Source organism: Opisthocomus hoazin, chromosome 7, assembly GCF_030867145.1.
Source record: "Opisthocomus hoazin isolate bOpiHoa1 chromosome 7, bOpiHoa1.hap1, whole genome shotgun sequence".
Lineage (NCBI taxonomy): Eukaryota > Metazoa > Chordata > Aves > Opisthocomiformes > Opisthocomidae > Opisthocomus > Opisthocomus hoazin.
Window position 1 is genome coordinate 45727366 of NC_134420.1, and position 17332 is coordinate 45744697.

The 17332-nt window shown below is 37.3% G+C and overlaps 1 protein-coding gene across 13 annotated transcripts in view; it reads right to left on the minus strand.

Annotated features, from left to right (window-relative positions):
- RALGAPA1 (Ral GTPase activating protein catalytic subunit alpha 1) overlaps nt 1–17332 on the minus strand; it is a 141847-nt gene that overhangs the window by 34128 nt on the left and 90387 nt on the right. For all 13 annotated transcript variants that reach the window (XM_075425367.1, XM_075425366.1, XM_075425365.1 and 10 more), the window contains 5 exons: nt 16558–16629; nt 15474–15597; nt 13641–13796; nt 4682–4840; nt 2637–2764 (listed from right to left, as the gene is read on the minus strand). In XM_075425367.1, the coding sequence (XP_075281482.1) occupies nt 2637–2764; nt 4682–4840; nt 13641–13796; nt 15474–15597; nt 16558–16629 (639 nt within the window). The remainder of the gene's footprint in view (nt 1–2636; nt 2765–4681; nt 4841–13640; nt 13797–15473; nt 15598–16557; nt 16630–17332) is intronic.

Consider the following 17332-nt stretch of genomic DNA (forward strand, 5'->3'; position numbering starts at 1 on the left):
CAGGTGGAAAAAGAATTGCACCAATTACTTAACAAAGCTGCCCTTTACCATCAGTGCCCAACCAATTGGTGCTTCATAAACTTACCAAGTGATGACACGAAACCCACCAACCAATGCTATCTGATATTAAATATACATGCTTTCCAGTTATCTTGCTAACCATATTAGGAGACAAATATCAACATTTTAATGGAGGCCACATTATGTCATAAATCATAGAATCATAGAGAGTTTTGGGTTGGAAGGGACCCCTAGAGGTCATCTAGTCCAACCCCCCTGCAGCGAGCAGGGACACCACTAACTAGATCAGGTTGCTCAGAGCCCTGTCCAACCTGGTCTTGAATGTTTCCAGGGATGAGGCCTCCACTACCTCTCTGGGCAACCCGTTCCAGTGTTTCACAACCCTCATTGTAAAGAATTTCTTCCTTATATCCAGCCTAAACCTACTCTGTTTTAGTTTAAAACCATTACCCCTCGTCCTGTCACTGCTGTCTCTACTAAAAAGATTGTCCCAATCTTTCCTATAGGCTCCCTTTAAGTACTGAAAGGCTGCAATCAGGTCTCCCCGCAGCCTTCTCTTCTCCAGGCTGAACAAGCCCAACTCTCTCAGCCTGTCCTCACAGGAGAGGTGCTCCAGCCCTCGGATCATTTTTGTAGCCCTCCTTTGGACCCGCTCCAACAGAGTTCCATGTCCTTCTTGTGGTGAGGGCTCCAGAGCTGAACGCACTACTCCAGGTGAGGTCTCACCAGAGCAGAGTAGAGGGGCAGAATCACCTCTCTCAACCTGCTGGCCACGCTTCTCCTGATGCAGCCCAGGACATGGTTGGCCCTCTGGGCTGCCAGCTCACATTGCCAGCTCATGTCCAGCCTTTCGTCTATCAGTACCCCCAAGTCCCTCTCAGCAGAGCTGCTCTCGATCCTTTCATCCCCCAGCCTGTATTGATAGCGGGGATTACCCCGACCCAGGTGTAGGACCTTGCACTTGGCCTTGTTGAACCTCATGAGGTTCACACAGGCCCACCTCTCCAGCTTGTCCAGGTCCCTCTGGATGGCATCCCGTCCTTCTGGTGTCTCGACCGTACCACTCAGCTTGGTGTCATCTGCAAACCTGCTGAGGGTACACTCGATGTCGCTGTCCATGTCATTGATAAATATACTGAACAGCACCGGTCCCAGTACGGACTCCACTCGTCACTGGTCTCCATCTGGACATTGAGCCGTTGACCACTACCCTTTGGCTGCGACCATCCAACCAATTCCTTATCCACTGAACGGATGTTTATATGCATCAAGACACACAGTGCTTTGATGCATATAAAAAGAACAATTTGGAGAACTGAATTAAAAGTGAACGTGCAACACACAGCTCTTAGGAACTGACCAATTCCTAGACATTGAGCTTGCAAACTACGTCCAAGGAATTTATTACAACTTCCATATTCTGTAAAGAAGTTTAAACATACAAGTTCATGGGGTTTTTGGTACTGAAAGTTTGCTATTTCAAAGTAAATTGTTTTCCAGTTGCTCATCACTATACATCAATATAATGCTATAAGCCATCACTTTTCATGGTATAATGGTGATAATACATTTTAAAATCTTTGATTAAGTGACTTGAGTAATGACAAAAAGATCGGACCCTTCCAAACATAAAAATACAATGAATCAACATCTGTCATCTACAGAAATGGCACAAACGTCATTTAATGTGATCACATCAAACACTATCCATCACTCATCTGTAAATCCACTTCACCATATCTAATCCAAAACTCTCAGTATTAACAGTCAGCCTCAGAAAAAACAGAGTATTCTAGCAACAGTTTGTCACATTCAATCTATATCGCTTGGGTGAAAGTTAAGCACAGAATTTCTTTTGGATCAAAATTTAAACTTACCTTTCAATTTATGAAATTAAAAACCAGTATGTTCTTGCTGATTTAGCTAGCAACTTCCTCTTAAGAAGGGGAGAGGTATAAGTGACTGACTTACCTTATGTTTTTTAATTTCTGGTTGGTAAATCTATCCTTCCAAGAGCATCCCTTTCAAAAAACTACAATTTCAGTTCCAACAAAAAACCCATGAGATAACCTTTTCTGACATCTTTACAAAGACACTAACATCGTTTTGACAACTTTGTATTCTAAGCTGAATAACAAAATCTGTATGACAGAAATTTAACAGATTTCTCATCTTGAAGTAAAATAGCATTCATATACTTCTTGGAAACTGGAAAACAAAACTAAGTCACATTAATACTAGATAAATACTAAATATCTTTAAGGAAAGAAAGATTATTAACACCATGACATTGCTATTTTAAAAAGTCTACTCACAAAATAGTCATTCAAATGATTTTGTTTAACAAGAAGTGGTAAGTACATGTTATAAAATATTAGAAACAGACTATTGTTCAGCACTGAATCTATTATTCACTTAATTGAAACAAACGGTCTTCATCTGAATTGTCTTCTGTGGGTTTAAGCGTCTTAAAGGCACCATCACCATAACAAATTGAAAATATTTTCCCTATGTTAATCTGAAAAAGATTTAAGATGACAGAAAACATGAAGATCATATCTGCAGAACTGCAACGGAATGTATATGCCTTGGAAACCATTTGAGTGAAAGGATACAAGTTTTGGTATAATGGGATTAATGATTTCAATGCACGGCTTGCATTTATAGCTGTTGCTCGAACCATAATAGGAAGAATTTTTCCATTCACAATAGCACCATCAAAGAGTGGACCAAAAAACGGAACCTGAATAAAAATTAAGAAATTCAATAGAAAGCAAGGTCTTAGCTATAACAATTAGCAATCAACATTAACAATAGAGCACTCAAACATAATTTTTTTTCTCCTCATCGCTAGATAATCAGACCAGTTATTGTGCTCCACGACAGACCTTTTCTCTTGTGGAAATATACAGCCATATAACTGCTTGATATCCTTGGTAACAGATAACACAGCATTTGAAGAAAATTAAGCAACCATTTGAATACTATCTCATCAAAGCTTATTTCCTCCTCTTACTGCCAAAATCCTAGAAATCGTCATGCCTATGATATTTATGAGGTTGAAAGGCTAGATGACAATATTTTAGGTGGTAGTAAGCAAAAGGAATAATTACTCAAATTTTAAAATAAAATTTATCATAGCTTTAGATATAATATGTCCAACTCAATGTGCAACAGTCATACAGTTACTGGTGGACCAACCCTCGCCTTCCATTTTCTTTTTTTCTTCTGTTTATTCTTCTTCCTCTCTATAGTATGCATACAAATAGACTGTAAGCCCTTTACAGGAGAAATCTGTGGTGAAAGTTTGGCTGATTTGGACCCTAATGTAAAGCCTTATTTGTGAGATCTGCAGAAAACCTTGATGTTAAGTATAGGTAGCACCCAAAGGGTTTACATAACAGATAGATCTTATGTTTTGGCATTACATTTTTCTCTAATCAAGCATCATTTTGCAACTGAAAAAAAAAAAAGAAATTAAAACTCTATGAAGTAGCTTCGTTTCCTGTATGTGTGAATAAAGTTCTGAAGCTGCTAGCACAAAGCATGTGAAGAAGAGCAAAGTTTGCACATCAGGTCAGCAAAGGTAGCAGAGTGTACACTAAATAATCTTCCTGCTAATATGAAACCAATGCTGCAAAAGAATCTTAGATCGCTGTATTATTTTTGCCATCAGTCATTTAATGTAGTTTTGAGAATACCGCAATCTGATGGAAGGCACTTTTTCCACATACAAGGACCTCTTGTTGGACTAACAACAATCCCTGCTCTCAGCAGTTTTCTTTTTCCTTCTTAGCCTGCACACCCCCATTAATATAACTCTTTGTACTTAAAGTAGTAGGAGCAAGAATATATTTATTAATTAAAAACATAAGTAACCCAGTAATAACAAGACTATGTACCGGCTATCATTTTATGCCTATCATCAGATAGAGGCAGTCAGCATATAGAGGGAATCCTATTTCTGTCATACCTCATTTATTAATATTAGTGCTCCTAGAAAGAATTTTAATATTTAAAGTATAGAAATTCATGGCAAGTGACATCCCACACAGAAATTATGCAGAACAAACTACTCATGACTACTTTTACTCAGTCAGTGTTTGCTACCCTAAGCCACTGTTTTAAGAACAGGGCCAGCAGAAACATTTGAGAAACAGTCATTAGAAAGAGTGTGTGTTCATATGCCTAAGAGTTGAAGGGTCTTTCTTTGCTGAATTAATCTCCAAATTGTTGTGTGGACTCAAGGAGAAAGGAAAACTAGCTTTGAGAAGAAGAAAAGGGAACATGACATGGATGGAGAAAGTTGGAGCAGGCTATTATTCAACTCCCACAGTCACATATCAAATTTGATAAAAAAGTTCACCAAGTTTATCTTAATATTTAAATGATTACGCAGAATACTTTAGATTTGTTTCCACTTTATGGTATTAGCAGATATGATTAACTGGATCAGGTGTTTGTAATTTCAAGTTACTGATTTTACTATGCATTGTACTCACTGAGCTCTTCCTCCTACCACCACTGCAACTGTCAATGTTAAAGACACATCATCTTGTTGGATCAATCTACTATACCAAAAGCTCAGATTCTAAACAAAACTCAGTTCATACTAAACATACAAAGGAAATACAAAAGAAAAAAAAACCAAAACCCTTACCTCAGGCTTTTTCATGATCTGGATACTGAACATATGGTTTTTCATGGGATAGATAACTATAAGAACATCACCAAATTCTGTTGGAATTATTCCTCTTCTATAATCTCGAGTATGCTCTGACCAGACAATGTGCACTTCATCATTTCCTAAATGTCTTAGCTAGAAAAGCAGGGAAAAAAACTTATCAGCTTAAATATATTCTATAGCTGCACAGCTATACTAAATGCTCATATTTCAAAAGGACAAACCCACTAAAAAGAAGTAAAGAAAAATGAATAAAATAACCAAGTTACACTATAGTTCTCTTACAATTTCAGTGACAATATTAGTTCACAGTATTGATTTGTGCTATAGATTTTTACACATTGGTGCCAATGTCTATTTAAATTAACAGATATGTCAATATCTCTTTTCTACTGAAAGTTTAAATCCTATTTCAAGAATCCAGAGTGATTCAATCTGATTTACTAAAATGTTTTCAAGATTGCTATGGCTGATGGCAGTGAGTTACTAAATTCTATATGAACTTTTAAAGCATATGAATGAACATCTGTTTAAAAGCTACGTAACTGAGCAGTCTTTAACCTCATCATTCCAGCCAAATTCCAGCTGGCTACTAGAAACAGAAAGCTTTTAAAGGACAATAGCTACTGCATTTTCCATAGCCCATAACCTAAATGCTCATGTCCCATGAAACCAGTACACCTTTGCAAAGATAACTCACCCCGCCTCCAAAAAACCAAAAATGGCTCTTGATTTGGCTCAGAATGGCCAAATCGGTTCCTCAAAATCCATGCTGTATCCTCAGTTGCAATCATATAATCAGATTAAGCAACATCTTGAATACTTTGGAATTATCTGCACTGAACCTCCAAAATGCTCCTTCTGCTAAACATTACCATCCGATAAACAAATGTTAACATCATGGAGAGAGGCTTTACGTATACTTATCAAATACATTCAGAATATTAAACATGAGTTTCTTTCCAGTAAGCACTATTTCTGAAAATTCAAGACGGAATCTCCTTTCTTCCTCCTTGTGCATCACCAGTTATAACTGACAATTGCCTTCACCCCCAGTTTTCAGTTTGTTTGCACAGCTTTGGGTAGCTAGAGTTTGCCTTGATGTTATTCAAAGGACAGCACTGTGAACTGCTGTTAACAGGTAACATATGGATACTAACCTGAGCACTTACAAGTATATAAATATATAAAGGCATATATATATATATAAAAAGGCAACAATTTTCTGTATCGTTTTCAGAACACATCTGCACTTCAAATACAAACGAAACATATACACAAGCATCAGAGAAATTTCATTGCAAGTATTCACTTGTTTACATTACAAAACCTACAGGGAAGCTACTGTCGTCTTATCTGAAGGCTTATACCAGTTGTCAGCAGCAGACTTAAAAACAAAGAAAAAAGAAAAAAAAGAAGCCACCCATGCTCTTCTTTGCTGGCTTTAAATTGTATCAGACTGAAAAACAGGGCTGTATTTCCACAAGAAAGGGATTTTTTTCAGTGTTGGACTGGGCAAAGGACAGATGGCATCAATACCCTGTATCTTGTCTGATGCTCAACAGGTCATTTGTTTCGCCTGCACCAGATCACACACACATCTAACCTCCAATGACCGCAGTTCCTCTGAAGTGAGCTGTTCTTGCCTCTTTTGTAGATGGCTGAATTATTCCGAACAACACTTAGTTAGGGATGCTCTTGCGCCAACTGTAAACCCAGCCCAACAAAAGAACTGGTACAGCAACATTCACTATGCTGAGTTTCATTTGACTAGATTGGAACAAAACCAGGCAGCAATCTGAATGACTGATGTGCCACAGGCCAACACCAGCTGCAGAAATCTTGGATGACACCTTAACAATGACGACTGTTGAAAAAGGCAACTAACTGTGGAGTTGTTCTGAGAGCCTGAACCTCTTCCACCTTCCCAGGCGATGTGACAATCAAACTATTTGTTGAAATATGCCAATGATAGGAGGGTATGAGGGACTGATGGGCCCGCACTTAGAAGTGAGTGGAAACCTCAGGAAGGATGAGGCCGCCTAACCAAAGAGAAAGTAAGAGGTGAACTAGTTTAGGTATGAAAACTTGTGCAACGTGAAAAAACTACATGATCCTAGATTGATGGATGGCCATCTGATGCACTGGCTGAACTCACTGAACTGACTGCAAAAAACCAGAACTAGGACCAACACACCCATCACCGCACTGTACCATTCCTAATTCAGCAATACTGAATTGTTTACTGGAAGAATTAGCCCTGCTTTACGTACCATCTTTGGACTCAAAGACAACAAACTCACACAATGTTAGAAACAAGGGACAGTGACAGCGTATGTGCCAAACAAATGGCTTTAAATCCAAAATGTACAGAGAGTTTTGATAGTGCAGCTTCTTGAGAGCATCGTTGCCTCTGAATTTCATTTACCAAAGGTTGCCCCTGTGTTACTAATACCTGCAGCTGATCAGACAGGACATCAGTTCTTGCACTCCTGTGAAGGCTACCCAGATGGAGCACCCCTGCTGATGCATGCTTTCACATCACTGACAGAGATTTTGGTGTGATAGAAGTGTATTGTATGGTCATTTCAGGAAGAAGATTACTGACAAGGGACACACATTTTTGGATGCCAAGTGCACTGAAGCCACTAGTGGCTCTTCTCTCCAATTTCAAAGTTTGCTTTACACCCTCACAGAGGTGTGACTACACATTCCAGGCTAAAAGCACTAACTTCTTCAGAGGAAAAGACAAATGAATCAGATTATTCCAGTGAGTTCCAAGACCTGTCAGGTGTGTTTTACCTCACCATTACTACCAAGAATAATTTGACAAAGATCCAGTTTCAGTAAAGTGTAGAGTAGCATCTCTGTGACATATAACGGATTGAGAGTTAAAAACAGATGGTGCAAGTAGGTGGATGATGGTATAAACCATGAATGGTGGTTTATAACAATCTGTAAAGTGCTCAAGATCAAAACTATGATCAGTGCCTTTTTTCCTTTATAGGAGGTAGAAGACTGACAAAAATCCATCATTCACTGTAATTATTACACCACAGGAGAGCCAGAGCCTGACCTCTTTCAACTTCAATCTGGATTCCTTATGTCTTTGTATTTAATTGGAAGCATCCCAGAATTCAGTGTCCTGGACACAAGTGGTACAAAGATACCGAGCTACAACCACCTCTGCTCATTGAAACCTTAAGGACAGACAGCAACATGGTTTTCCAATAAGGTTGTGTGGTCCCAATGTTGTCTAACCGGGCCAGACTTGGTGCACACAGAATGTACAGGTACCAAGACTGAAACCTGTGTTAGTGGTTACTCAAAACTCACTGCCGGTTGTGTAAGCCACTACATCTTCATACACATCTCCTGATCCTGTCTTCCCAAATTTACGACTTTGTACATGCATACACCACAGTAAGCAAAACGAAGTGCAAATCCATAATTAGAGATGTAAGGCACAGCAATAATATAAATAATAAAAACCTCTAAAATAACGTTATACTTCAAGTAACTGGTAATACACTATAGCTGAAACACCTGGAACTATAAGTTACATACTAGTATTCTAAAACGTTAAATACTGCATAAATACAGGTCAAACTGCTCTACAGAGTTTAGTATCTAAGCATAAGGCAAGCCACAAATGAAAAAAAAATGTAAAAAGGCATTAAAAGATCAGAAAAATGTCTTTTATAGCAGCATTCTTCAAGAATGAAAGTGTCAAGCCCAGAGAAAGGTTGGTTCAGCAACCAATACAACAGTTCAGGATATAGTGGATAAATTTTAGCTGTATGTATGAAAAGGCTATGTTGGAAAAAATGTTATGCAGAAAAAAGAACAGAGTCTTAAGCACAGACTGAATGTAAGAATCCAGAAAGTGGACCAAATTAAAGAAGATTTCAGGCTATTGGCACAAGTGACAGGCACAATGGTCATGTTATCTGTTGTGATCCAGAAAGGTGGCAATGAGAAAGAGATTAAGAGCTGTGTTTTAGCCATTTTGAACCTGAGCTATCGGGAAGACAGCCCCGAGGAGATGTCAGAGACAAAGATTTTTTTAGGCTTGCTTTGAAACTCTACTCCATTAAAACAAATATATAAAAATGACTGACTGTTAGGTTACCTGAAATTTCAAATTTAACTCAAAATACTTTAAAATATTCTTACTCTATAGCCATCATCATGTGTCAGCTCTCCTAATACATTTATGTTAACTGAATACAAAAGAAACGTGAAATAAATATAACCAGGAGGGATGATCAAATCTAATTTTGATACATTAGTGTCATATGCTGTACATGTTACAATAGCAGCCAGACTTAATACTAAGCTGCAGGCTATACTGAAATTTCCAAATGGCAGATTGTTCTAACTGATACCAAGTATAATTGAAGTAATAAACGATAGTAAAAGCAAAGCACACTGTCAGGAAGAATTTAAGTATTTACTTTTTAAAATTAAATGAGTTAGGTTTGGAAAGGCAAGACAAGTGAAATAATGCAGGGCTCAATTTACAGAAAATTCCTTTTATTTATCTGTTGCATTAACCCTTGAACTCTTGCCAAAATTACTGTAATTTCTAATACCCATTTACCCAAAGGAGAGAGAAAAAAGGCTATTATATTTTCTTGTGATACAACGGCTAGCCCCAACTTTTTTCTTCTTCAAAAATGAAACTGCTCATTATAGCAAGAACAGAAGGAGCAGAAACTTCTGCAGTAATGGTATAATACAGCTACTTTTGCCCATTAAATGTAAGCAGCACTGCTGTCTACAGCATATGTACCCTCTAGTTAAATTTTTCACAAAACTTATGGTGTGTTTGGGTTTTTTTTTCTAAAGCGACATTTGTACTTAATTGTAACAAAAAATAATGTTCTAATAATTTACATCTGTCGAACTTCAAGTTCCCCATATATGTTAATACCACAATAAAAAACAATTAGCTACAAATACTGCAAGCTATGTAGGTAGGACGATGTCACACATAACCTAGAATCATGTAATACACCTAAAGCCCAAGACGAATTAGTATTCCAGTCACTAATAACATTATTACTTTTTATTTACATATCTTGTGTACAATATTCTCACCTACAATGCCTTCACTCCTTTACCAGGCTAAGGAAGGAGGAGCTAGACAGGTGATAAGCTGTAGAGGCACATACGTGAGCTTTCTCACTCTGTGAACTGAGTCTTCACAGTTTCATTTAATCCTGATATTTTCTTTGCAAGTTTGTTCTTGTAAGGGTAGTGTAAATACTTTTCACTATAACCTTTCATTCTAAGAAAAACAAAATGGATTGCATTATCAGCATTAAATCTTTAATTTACTATTTGCAAATTAAATACCTATTTTGTATATGCATTTCAATTTTAAGTTCTTTTACCCATCCAGAAGATTTTCATCTGTTCTCCCTGAATTCATGTCTCTTAGAATCATAGAATCATTAAGGTTGGAAAAGACCTCTAAGATCATCAAGTCCAACTGTCAACCCAACACCACCATGTCTACTAAACCATGTCCTGAAGTGCCATATCCACACGTTTTTTAAACACCTCCAGGGATGGTGGAGGGAGCTTGTTCCAATGCCTGACCACTCTTTCAGTAAAGAAATTTTTCCCTAATATCCAATCTAAACCTCCCTTGATGCAGCTTGAGGCCATGAACAGAGCTTGCTGGACTGAAAAGAATTCAACACGGAATCACCTTAGAAGCATTCATCCCTTAGGTTTTTAGCTATGCCTCATGTCCTTTCTTCTACCCCTTTTTACACAGAGACCTCACCTGACATGTTTCTCATAACAGCAAATAGTGACAGCGTAGCTAATCTGGTTAAACACATAAGAAACGTTACAGCCCTATCCAACTGAATATAAACATGAAAACACTTTAGGATAAAGAGTAATTACAGAAAAACTTCCTCCTTTTGCCTTTGTTATGCTTCTGGAGGAGTCCTAACACGCTGTAAGTGTACTTTCTAGATGAGTTGCTGTCAACCAAGTGATGTATGTAGAGCTGAATTTCACTCACAAGGCAGGCGTTATGTTGTAACTGTCTTCAACCAGCAACAAACCTGAGAAATCAGACTGGAGACTGAGAAACTTCTTAAAAAACCAAACCAATACACCCCCTCCAAAAAAAAAAATACTGCAGCATTTAGAATTTGCTATTTCTTAGAACACAGAACAAACTTAATAGTATCAGATAGTTCAGAAGAGCATGGTTTTGGCTTCTACTGAAAGATGTCCCAAGAAGCGACCTGACCAGGTGCACTGGCCTCCATCTTCTCCATCTTCTCTTCTTGCTCTTGTTCATGTCTTCAGAAACAAATGCTTCAAGACACTTAAAAGTTTTATTTACTACACTGCAAGACTGATGGAAAATAAGTTTAAAATTGGCTTAGCCTCTGAAACAGCAGAATCTTGATTTTGCAGTGACTGGACTGGCAGGAAGAAGTTTTGGTTTAATTTAATTTAATTTCCATTTATAAGATGAACCTATCATGCACCTCTAGGCATATTTACAATATAAAAAACAGCATCAGTTCTAAGCCAGCTATTTCAAGTTTGCTTGTTTTTCTCCCATTGAATGAAACAGACAAAGAAAGCGCATTAAAGACCTGTAGCAAAGCTCAAAGCGCAAGTTTCTCTGGAGGTCATGAACAGTACATGCACTCAGAACAACTACAATTGTTAGCACACACACAGCTTTCAAATGATTCTGAGGTCCCCTATAGTGTGTGGCAACTGGACAGCAGCTCATAAAACACATTCCTTTTACTGATGTGTTCAGTCTAAGCAGCACAAGTAGCTGCAGAACTAGTAAAAGAATTAAGCCTGTTTTCCCGCTCATGTCTCCTGATACCACTTGCTGGTTTCTCCCCAGATGCAAACTTCAGTTGATGTTTTTCTCAAGTTTGGGATGACTCTCACAGCATCTCTCTGGGGTGCTGGTTCCTTGATGTCTAGTCCTTCTTCCCATGCAGTCTTTACCTGCTGAGCAGGAGCACTTAAGAGTGTCTCTCACTCGAGCTCCTTTACTTAGTCTATCTTCATTAAACATACATGAAATTAATACCTTTGAAACATGTCTCTTAAATTTGATTGAAATGGGCCAAAAAGTGTTAGGGAAGGGAGGAGACACATAAAAGCAGGCTCACAAGCCTCCATTCATTGGGAAACTGGGCTTAAGAAAAACAAACCCCACACACTGAGGAAGAACAGGAAAGAAAGCCATACAGAAATAAAGCAGCTCGATTAATCACCCCATCAGGAGCTGATCTACAAATATAATCCCAATCTTTCAATACTCTCTGCATATCGATACAGATCTTAAATATTCCAAATTATTGAAGAGTGAGATTGTGGGTAAAGGATTAGAGAAATAAGCCTGAGGCAAGCTGGAGCTGTTAAAAAGTTCAGCTGACACCATTCTCACAAACTAAATCACAGGAGGCCTGGACCAGCACCGATACTTGCCTAGCAGGAACAGCTATATACAGATTCAGGGTGCTCCTGGAAACACATATGACATCCTGCCTGTGCATTCTGCTGAAGTCCATGGCATTTGCAAATTATTTATCATTAATTAATTAATTTTCACATCTTCCCCCTTGTCAACATTTTTTAATGCGTTAATTCAAACAAAGATTATAAGCAAACACTGTAAGGATAATTACAAGCTGTGTTTTATAAGACCAAGTTTCTGTTAAAAAAATAGAGAAGCCATCCAACTTAGAAAAATACATATATATACACACTGTTCTATACTAGAACAAAGTAACAATCTCATTTTTAAATTAGTTATTTTTTCTATTAAACCACTTATATAAATCATTTAACAACCTAAGTATTACCCTGGCTCTACTCCATGAAACAAATAACAGAACAGACCCATCACCATAGGCATACAAAAAAAACATTTTTCAATTTAGGAAGAAAAAGTATAAAAAAATCACCAAACAAACCAGCCTAAGATGTTGAAGTTAGAACTCATAGTCAGTCTATAATAATAACAATAACAATGATATTTTTTCTTGAAGTTGAACACAAAGAACAAAAAAGTCATTAATAATTGAAGCTTGCCAGAGGCACGGCTATTTCTCTTTTTACTAACTGTCTACTGTCTAATTTAATTACAAGTATTAAACTCCGTGCTGAGGTCAACCAGCTTCAGTTCCTCCAATATTACACTCCAACCAGTGCTCATTAACGTGTCTACTGAATGGATTAGCACATCTGAAGATGTATGTAAGCAGGACGGGCGACAGTCTAATGGTAGCCAATTGTTCATTTATAACAGGACACATGTTTGAGACTGTAACTTATTATCACTAATGTGGAATTTATTAAATTCTAAAGAAAAAAATACCAATACAGAAATCCATTTTTTCGCTTAACATGGCTAAGAAAGATCATATCACTGCTGAGCATCTGTGCCTGCTCCAAGACAAAACACCTTTTATACAATAAACATTGCCGAATTCTTAATATTTTAAACTTTTTTTAAAGGGAAAATTATGTTAATAGACAGCACGTGCCTCTTAAGTGGATATAAAGTCACCTTAGAAAGTACTCACGACATATTAATTGGTATTTAAAGTCTCAAAGTACAAAAACATCATTCAAATTTAATGCTTTTTCTTCTACACAAAGTATTACCTCCCTTCATTTTTCACCACTGTTCATGTGATCCTGCCAACATTTGCAATGATGGCAAAAATTACTACCGTGGCAAAATTAGAAATTGGTAGAGAATAATTTATATGGCTTAACCTACTTCAGTAAAATGCCAATTACTAGTAGGTAAAGGTATTATTATATTTTATGGATTTTTTTTAAGAAAAATTTACTGGATTTTCTTTGACTCTAATCTCTCTGGGTTTATCACCACAAGAAAATCTTGTTCATCAGAAACAACTACCTTTTTTGTTAAAGAGTCATCTGAATCAGAAGGCATTCTTGTTGACACATGGAACATTACTTCTACTGTCGAGGTAGCAAAATATGGAGTGGTCAATCCAGTGCTTTTGTTTTTTTGCAGTCCTCCCATAAAGCCACAATGGTTTGTGAGATTTACCTAGAAATAAAGCCCATGAAGCATTAGAAGAAAAAAAAAAAAATCAGGTGATAAATTCATTCTTTATATAAAATATTTTAAAATACATTTTCAACTGAAATGTAACAAGTGAAGGCCCTTTTTCACAACTATGTTACCAGTACAGTTACACTTATCTAAAAGAGCTCCAACTTGCTGACTAGACTGGAAATCAACAGCAATGCAGTGGCATTCTGTATTCCATGATCACCACAGATGCTGCTGGGAAGGCAAGGTTAGAGAAAAGAAAAGGCTGTGTAAATGAATATTTACTGCACTATTCCCCAATCAGTTGACTGCAGTCACTGACACGTACTTACGAATTTTTAAAAATTCTGTGATACTACAGCCTGTGTGAGAGCCAGAGAATTTTAATTTGTCTTGTTACCTTCCATATATCTTCCTGAGAAATTTTCATTCTGTAACTATGAAAAAAATCACACGAATCTAACTGATAATTTGTAAATAAGCGTGTAAGTCTTAGTTCTACGAGAAACAGTTTTACACTGAAATATTAAGCATGCTTAATGTGCTATTTCATTTTTACAACAGTACCTAAAGAAAGCTATACCTCAGACGTGAATATGTTTAATCTCTGCCCACAGGGGACATATTTGCTTTTACGTTAATAAAGGATCCAGAATTTAATGTTAAGAGGTTAAAATATCAGATGTCTCATCACGGAATATTAATCCAAATTAGCAACTCTTTAATTTAGCTAACAGAGGCTAAGAGAATTAACCCACTAAAGAAGGATATTTGAAGACACTAAAGTGTTGGGGTTTTTTTCCACTGAAGAATCAGGAATGCGAGAAATAAACACCTGTGTTTGTGACAGTCAGCAGACTTCTAGCAGTTTTTCTCTGTTCCTGTGGAAAAGTCAGAGCCACTATCCACACAGCTCATCTAGCAGTGCTCTTATATACCTCAGGAGTAAGAAAAAGAACAAGATGGACACGCATGTGGACACTCCAGATGAGCACAAGTCACAACAGGAACACAAAACCTGCAGTTTCTTATGCAGCCAGCCAGGAGCAGGAGTGATTCCTTTACTTCTGCACGACAGTGCTGAGCTGAACTTTATAAGGGAAGTCAATCCTGTGTAGTCAGAAAGAATGGATGAAAAGAAGGAAATCCTTGTAACAACATCTGACTAGTGACTAAAGAGCTACAGACCCATGTAGATGATGGGGTACACCACAGTATTGCTGACTGCTGGAAGAGACATGGAGTGGTGTGAGTGAACAGATACATGCCTGCAGTGGAAGGCAGGAAAAAGGGAGCAGGAAAAAAGCTGCATGTTTGTACTTTCTGTATTCCAAAATTTGAGCAAAGCTCATACTTCAATGGACTTTACACTTTACAGGCCTACAGGGAAATCAAGCTGCCTCCTAACCAGTCCATGAAAGCCAAGTACAGGACTGCACATTAAAGAATCATCTCTGCTTTCACAAATTTTCTTAAATTGAAAGAGCTTAAAATTAAATAGCTAGTACTGCATATGAAATTAAAACCAGAATTACTCTCTGCACCCTACTTGCGAAACAGTGTATTTCAGTACTTGTGAGTAACGCTAAAGAGCCAAAGACTTACAATATCTAAAGAGATCTGTAATTTTCTCTGTAAACACACTTAGGATAAAAACATTTCAATAAATACCTCCCAGCCAAGACCAGCTACAAAATCCTCATAGGCTTGACTTCCCCCAGTATTAGTAAGAATGGAGTGTTTATCTTCTTGTCCCTCAGCAACATAAAACACTGCAATCTTGTGTGTCTCTCGGCTGTAAAACAGAGGATGGCCACTGCATGAGAGTGTCTTCGCTAATATGAAGCCAAAATATGCAAACAGTACACACAGAGCATGAATTTTAAAACATCAAAAAAGATAGTGGAAGTAAAATACACTATATGATTTCTTTTTCAATATCTTCTATATTTTCATATTCCCATTCCATCTTTCCTAGTCTTCTCTTCTCTAGAGCCTAAAGTTCTGCTGTACGTGAAGAGCATTTAGCCCTTTCATCCCTTCTAAGATGTAGGATGGTGGTGGCTGTACCAATGGCTAATAGAATATCTGGGCTTCTGAAACAAGCAAAACCTGTAACACAGACATTATCAACACCACACTGCCCCATTAACAACAGTGCCTTGTGAATGCTGTGGCAAATACAGCTTAGGCAGATGAATAAAGAATCTTTAAGTACTAGAGCAATGTTTTCTGTTCACTGCTTGCTGTTAAACAGACATTGGAACAACTGAAAGTGATTTCTCACACTTTTAAAGCCTCTGCTGGATTCTATCTCAACTCCTACAGAAACAGTTTAGAATTTTTAATTCTGTGCTGCAACCCCAACTAGAATTCCATCTCTTCAGCTAACTGTATTGGAAAACACATAAACAATTAGCTGAAGCTAAAAATGCGATTTATCAAATATCTTTATCAAAACTTTGACATATCAAAGTTGTAAAACTATTCCATGTTATACATATGAATGTTCATAATTTTAAGTTATTTTGGAGTGGTTGTGTCTCATGATATTCTACTTGTAGAGTTTCACTCTACAAATAACACCAAAGTAACTTCAATGTAACACCAATAACTACAATACAGTGCAAAATGCATGAATAGTTTACAAACCTGCTTTTAAAAATAGTTTGATTCTCACATCCATGCAAATTAGAGCCATTTAAGTACAAGCACACTTAAAACAAAAAAGTAGGTGGACATTAAAAGAATTTACCATTGTCTTGAGTCCAAATTTCTGAGTTCTCGAAGTAACTTCTCATTTTTCTTCAGGAGATGAAAGCTCCTTCTAAACAGAGAAATTTGTAACTCTCTTATCACCTGTTCACTAACGGATACAGAACAGTACAAGAAAGGTCTATGCAAGAACAGTCAACAAATGCTTTTGCCTTTTCAGTAGTCCTTTCTTACATAAAATATTAAGATATCTTTTGAAAAATACACAAGCAATTTTTTTACTCCAGAAAATCTTCCATATCCACTGTAGCCCTGAGAACAACCATTGCTTCTTGCCACTTTCTTCTATCAACCTGTTGGATCCAACTGACTCAAATCTCTTCCCTACAGAACAGACAGAACTCCCTTTGATGCATATACAACCTGCACACTCCACTAGGCCAAAATATACGAGCTTAGTGACAACAGACACTCCTATAATCTACTGTCCCAGGGAGCTAGTGCATTAAACACAGAGCTTTTGCTATTTTGAATTGCAGAGGAGAGCAGAACATAGCTACCCAGCCACAGTTACCCAGCCAGCTGTAACAATTTAAAGAAAAAACAAAACAATACGTTAGAGCAAGAAAGGCACTTTTCATTTCTTTTAAACTGCTCTCAAGATGTTTCCCACAAAACACAGTGGAATGAGTTAAAGAGCAGCAATGTTCAAAACCAGACTGCCTTGAGAATTAAAGACCCAAATAAGGGTTATAACACTGAAAATTTGTCCGATTCCAGTGGTCTCTCAGTGACACAGATTATTTTTGTTTTAC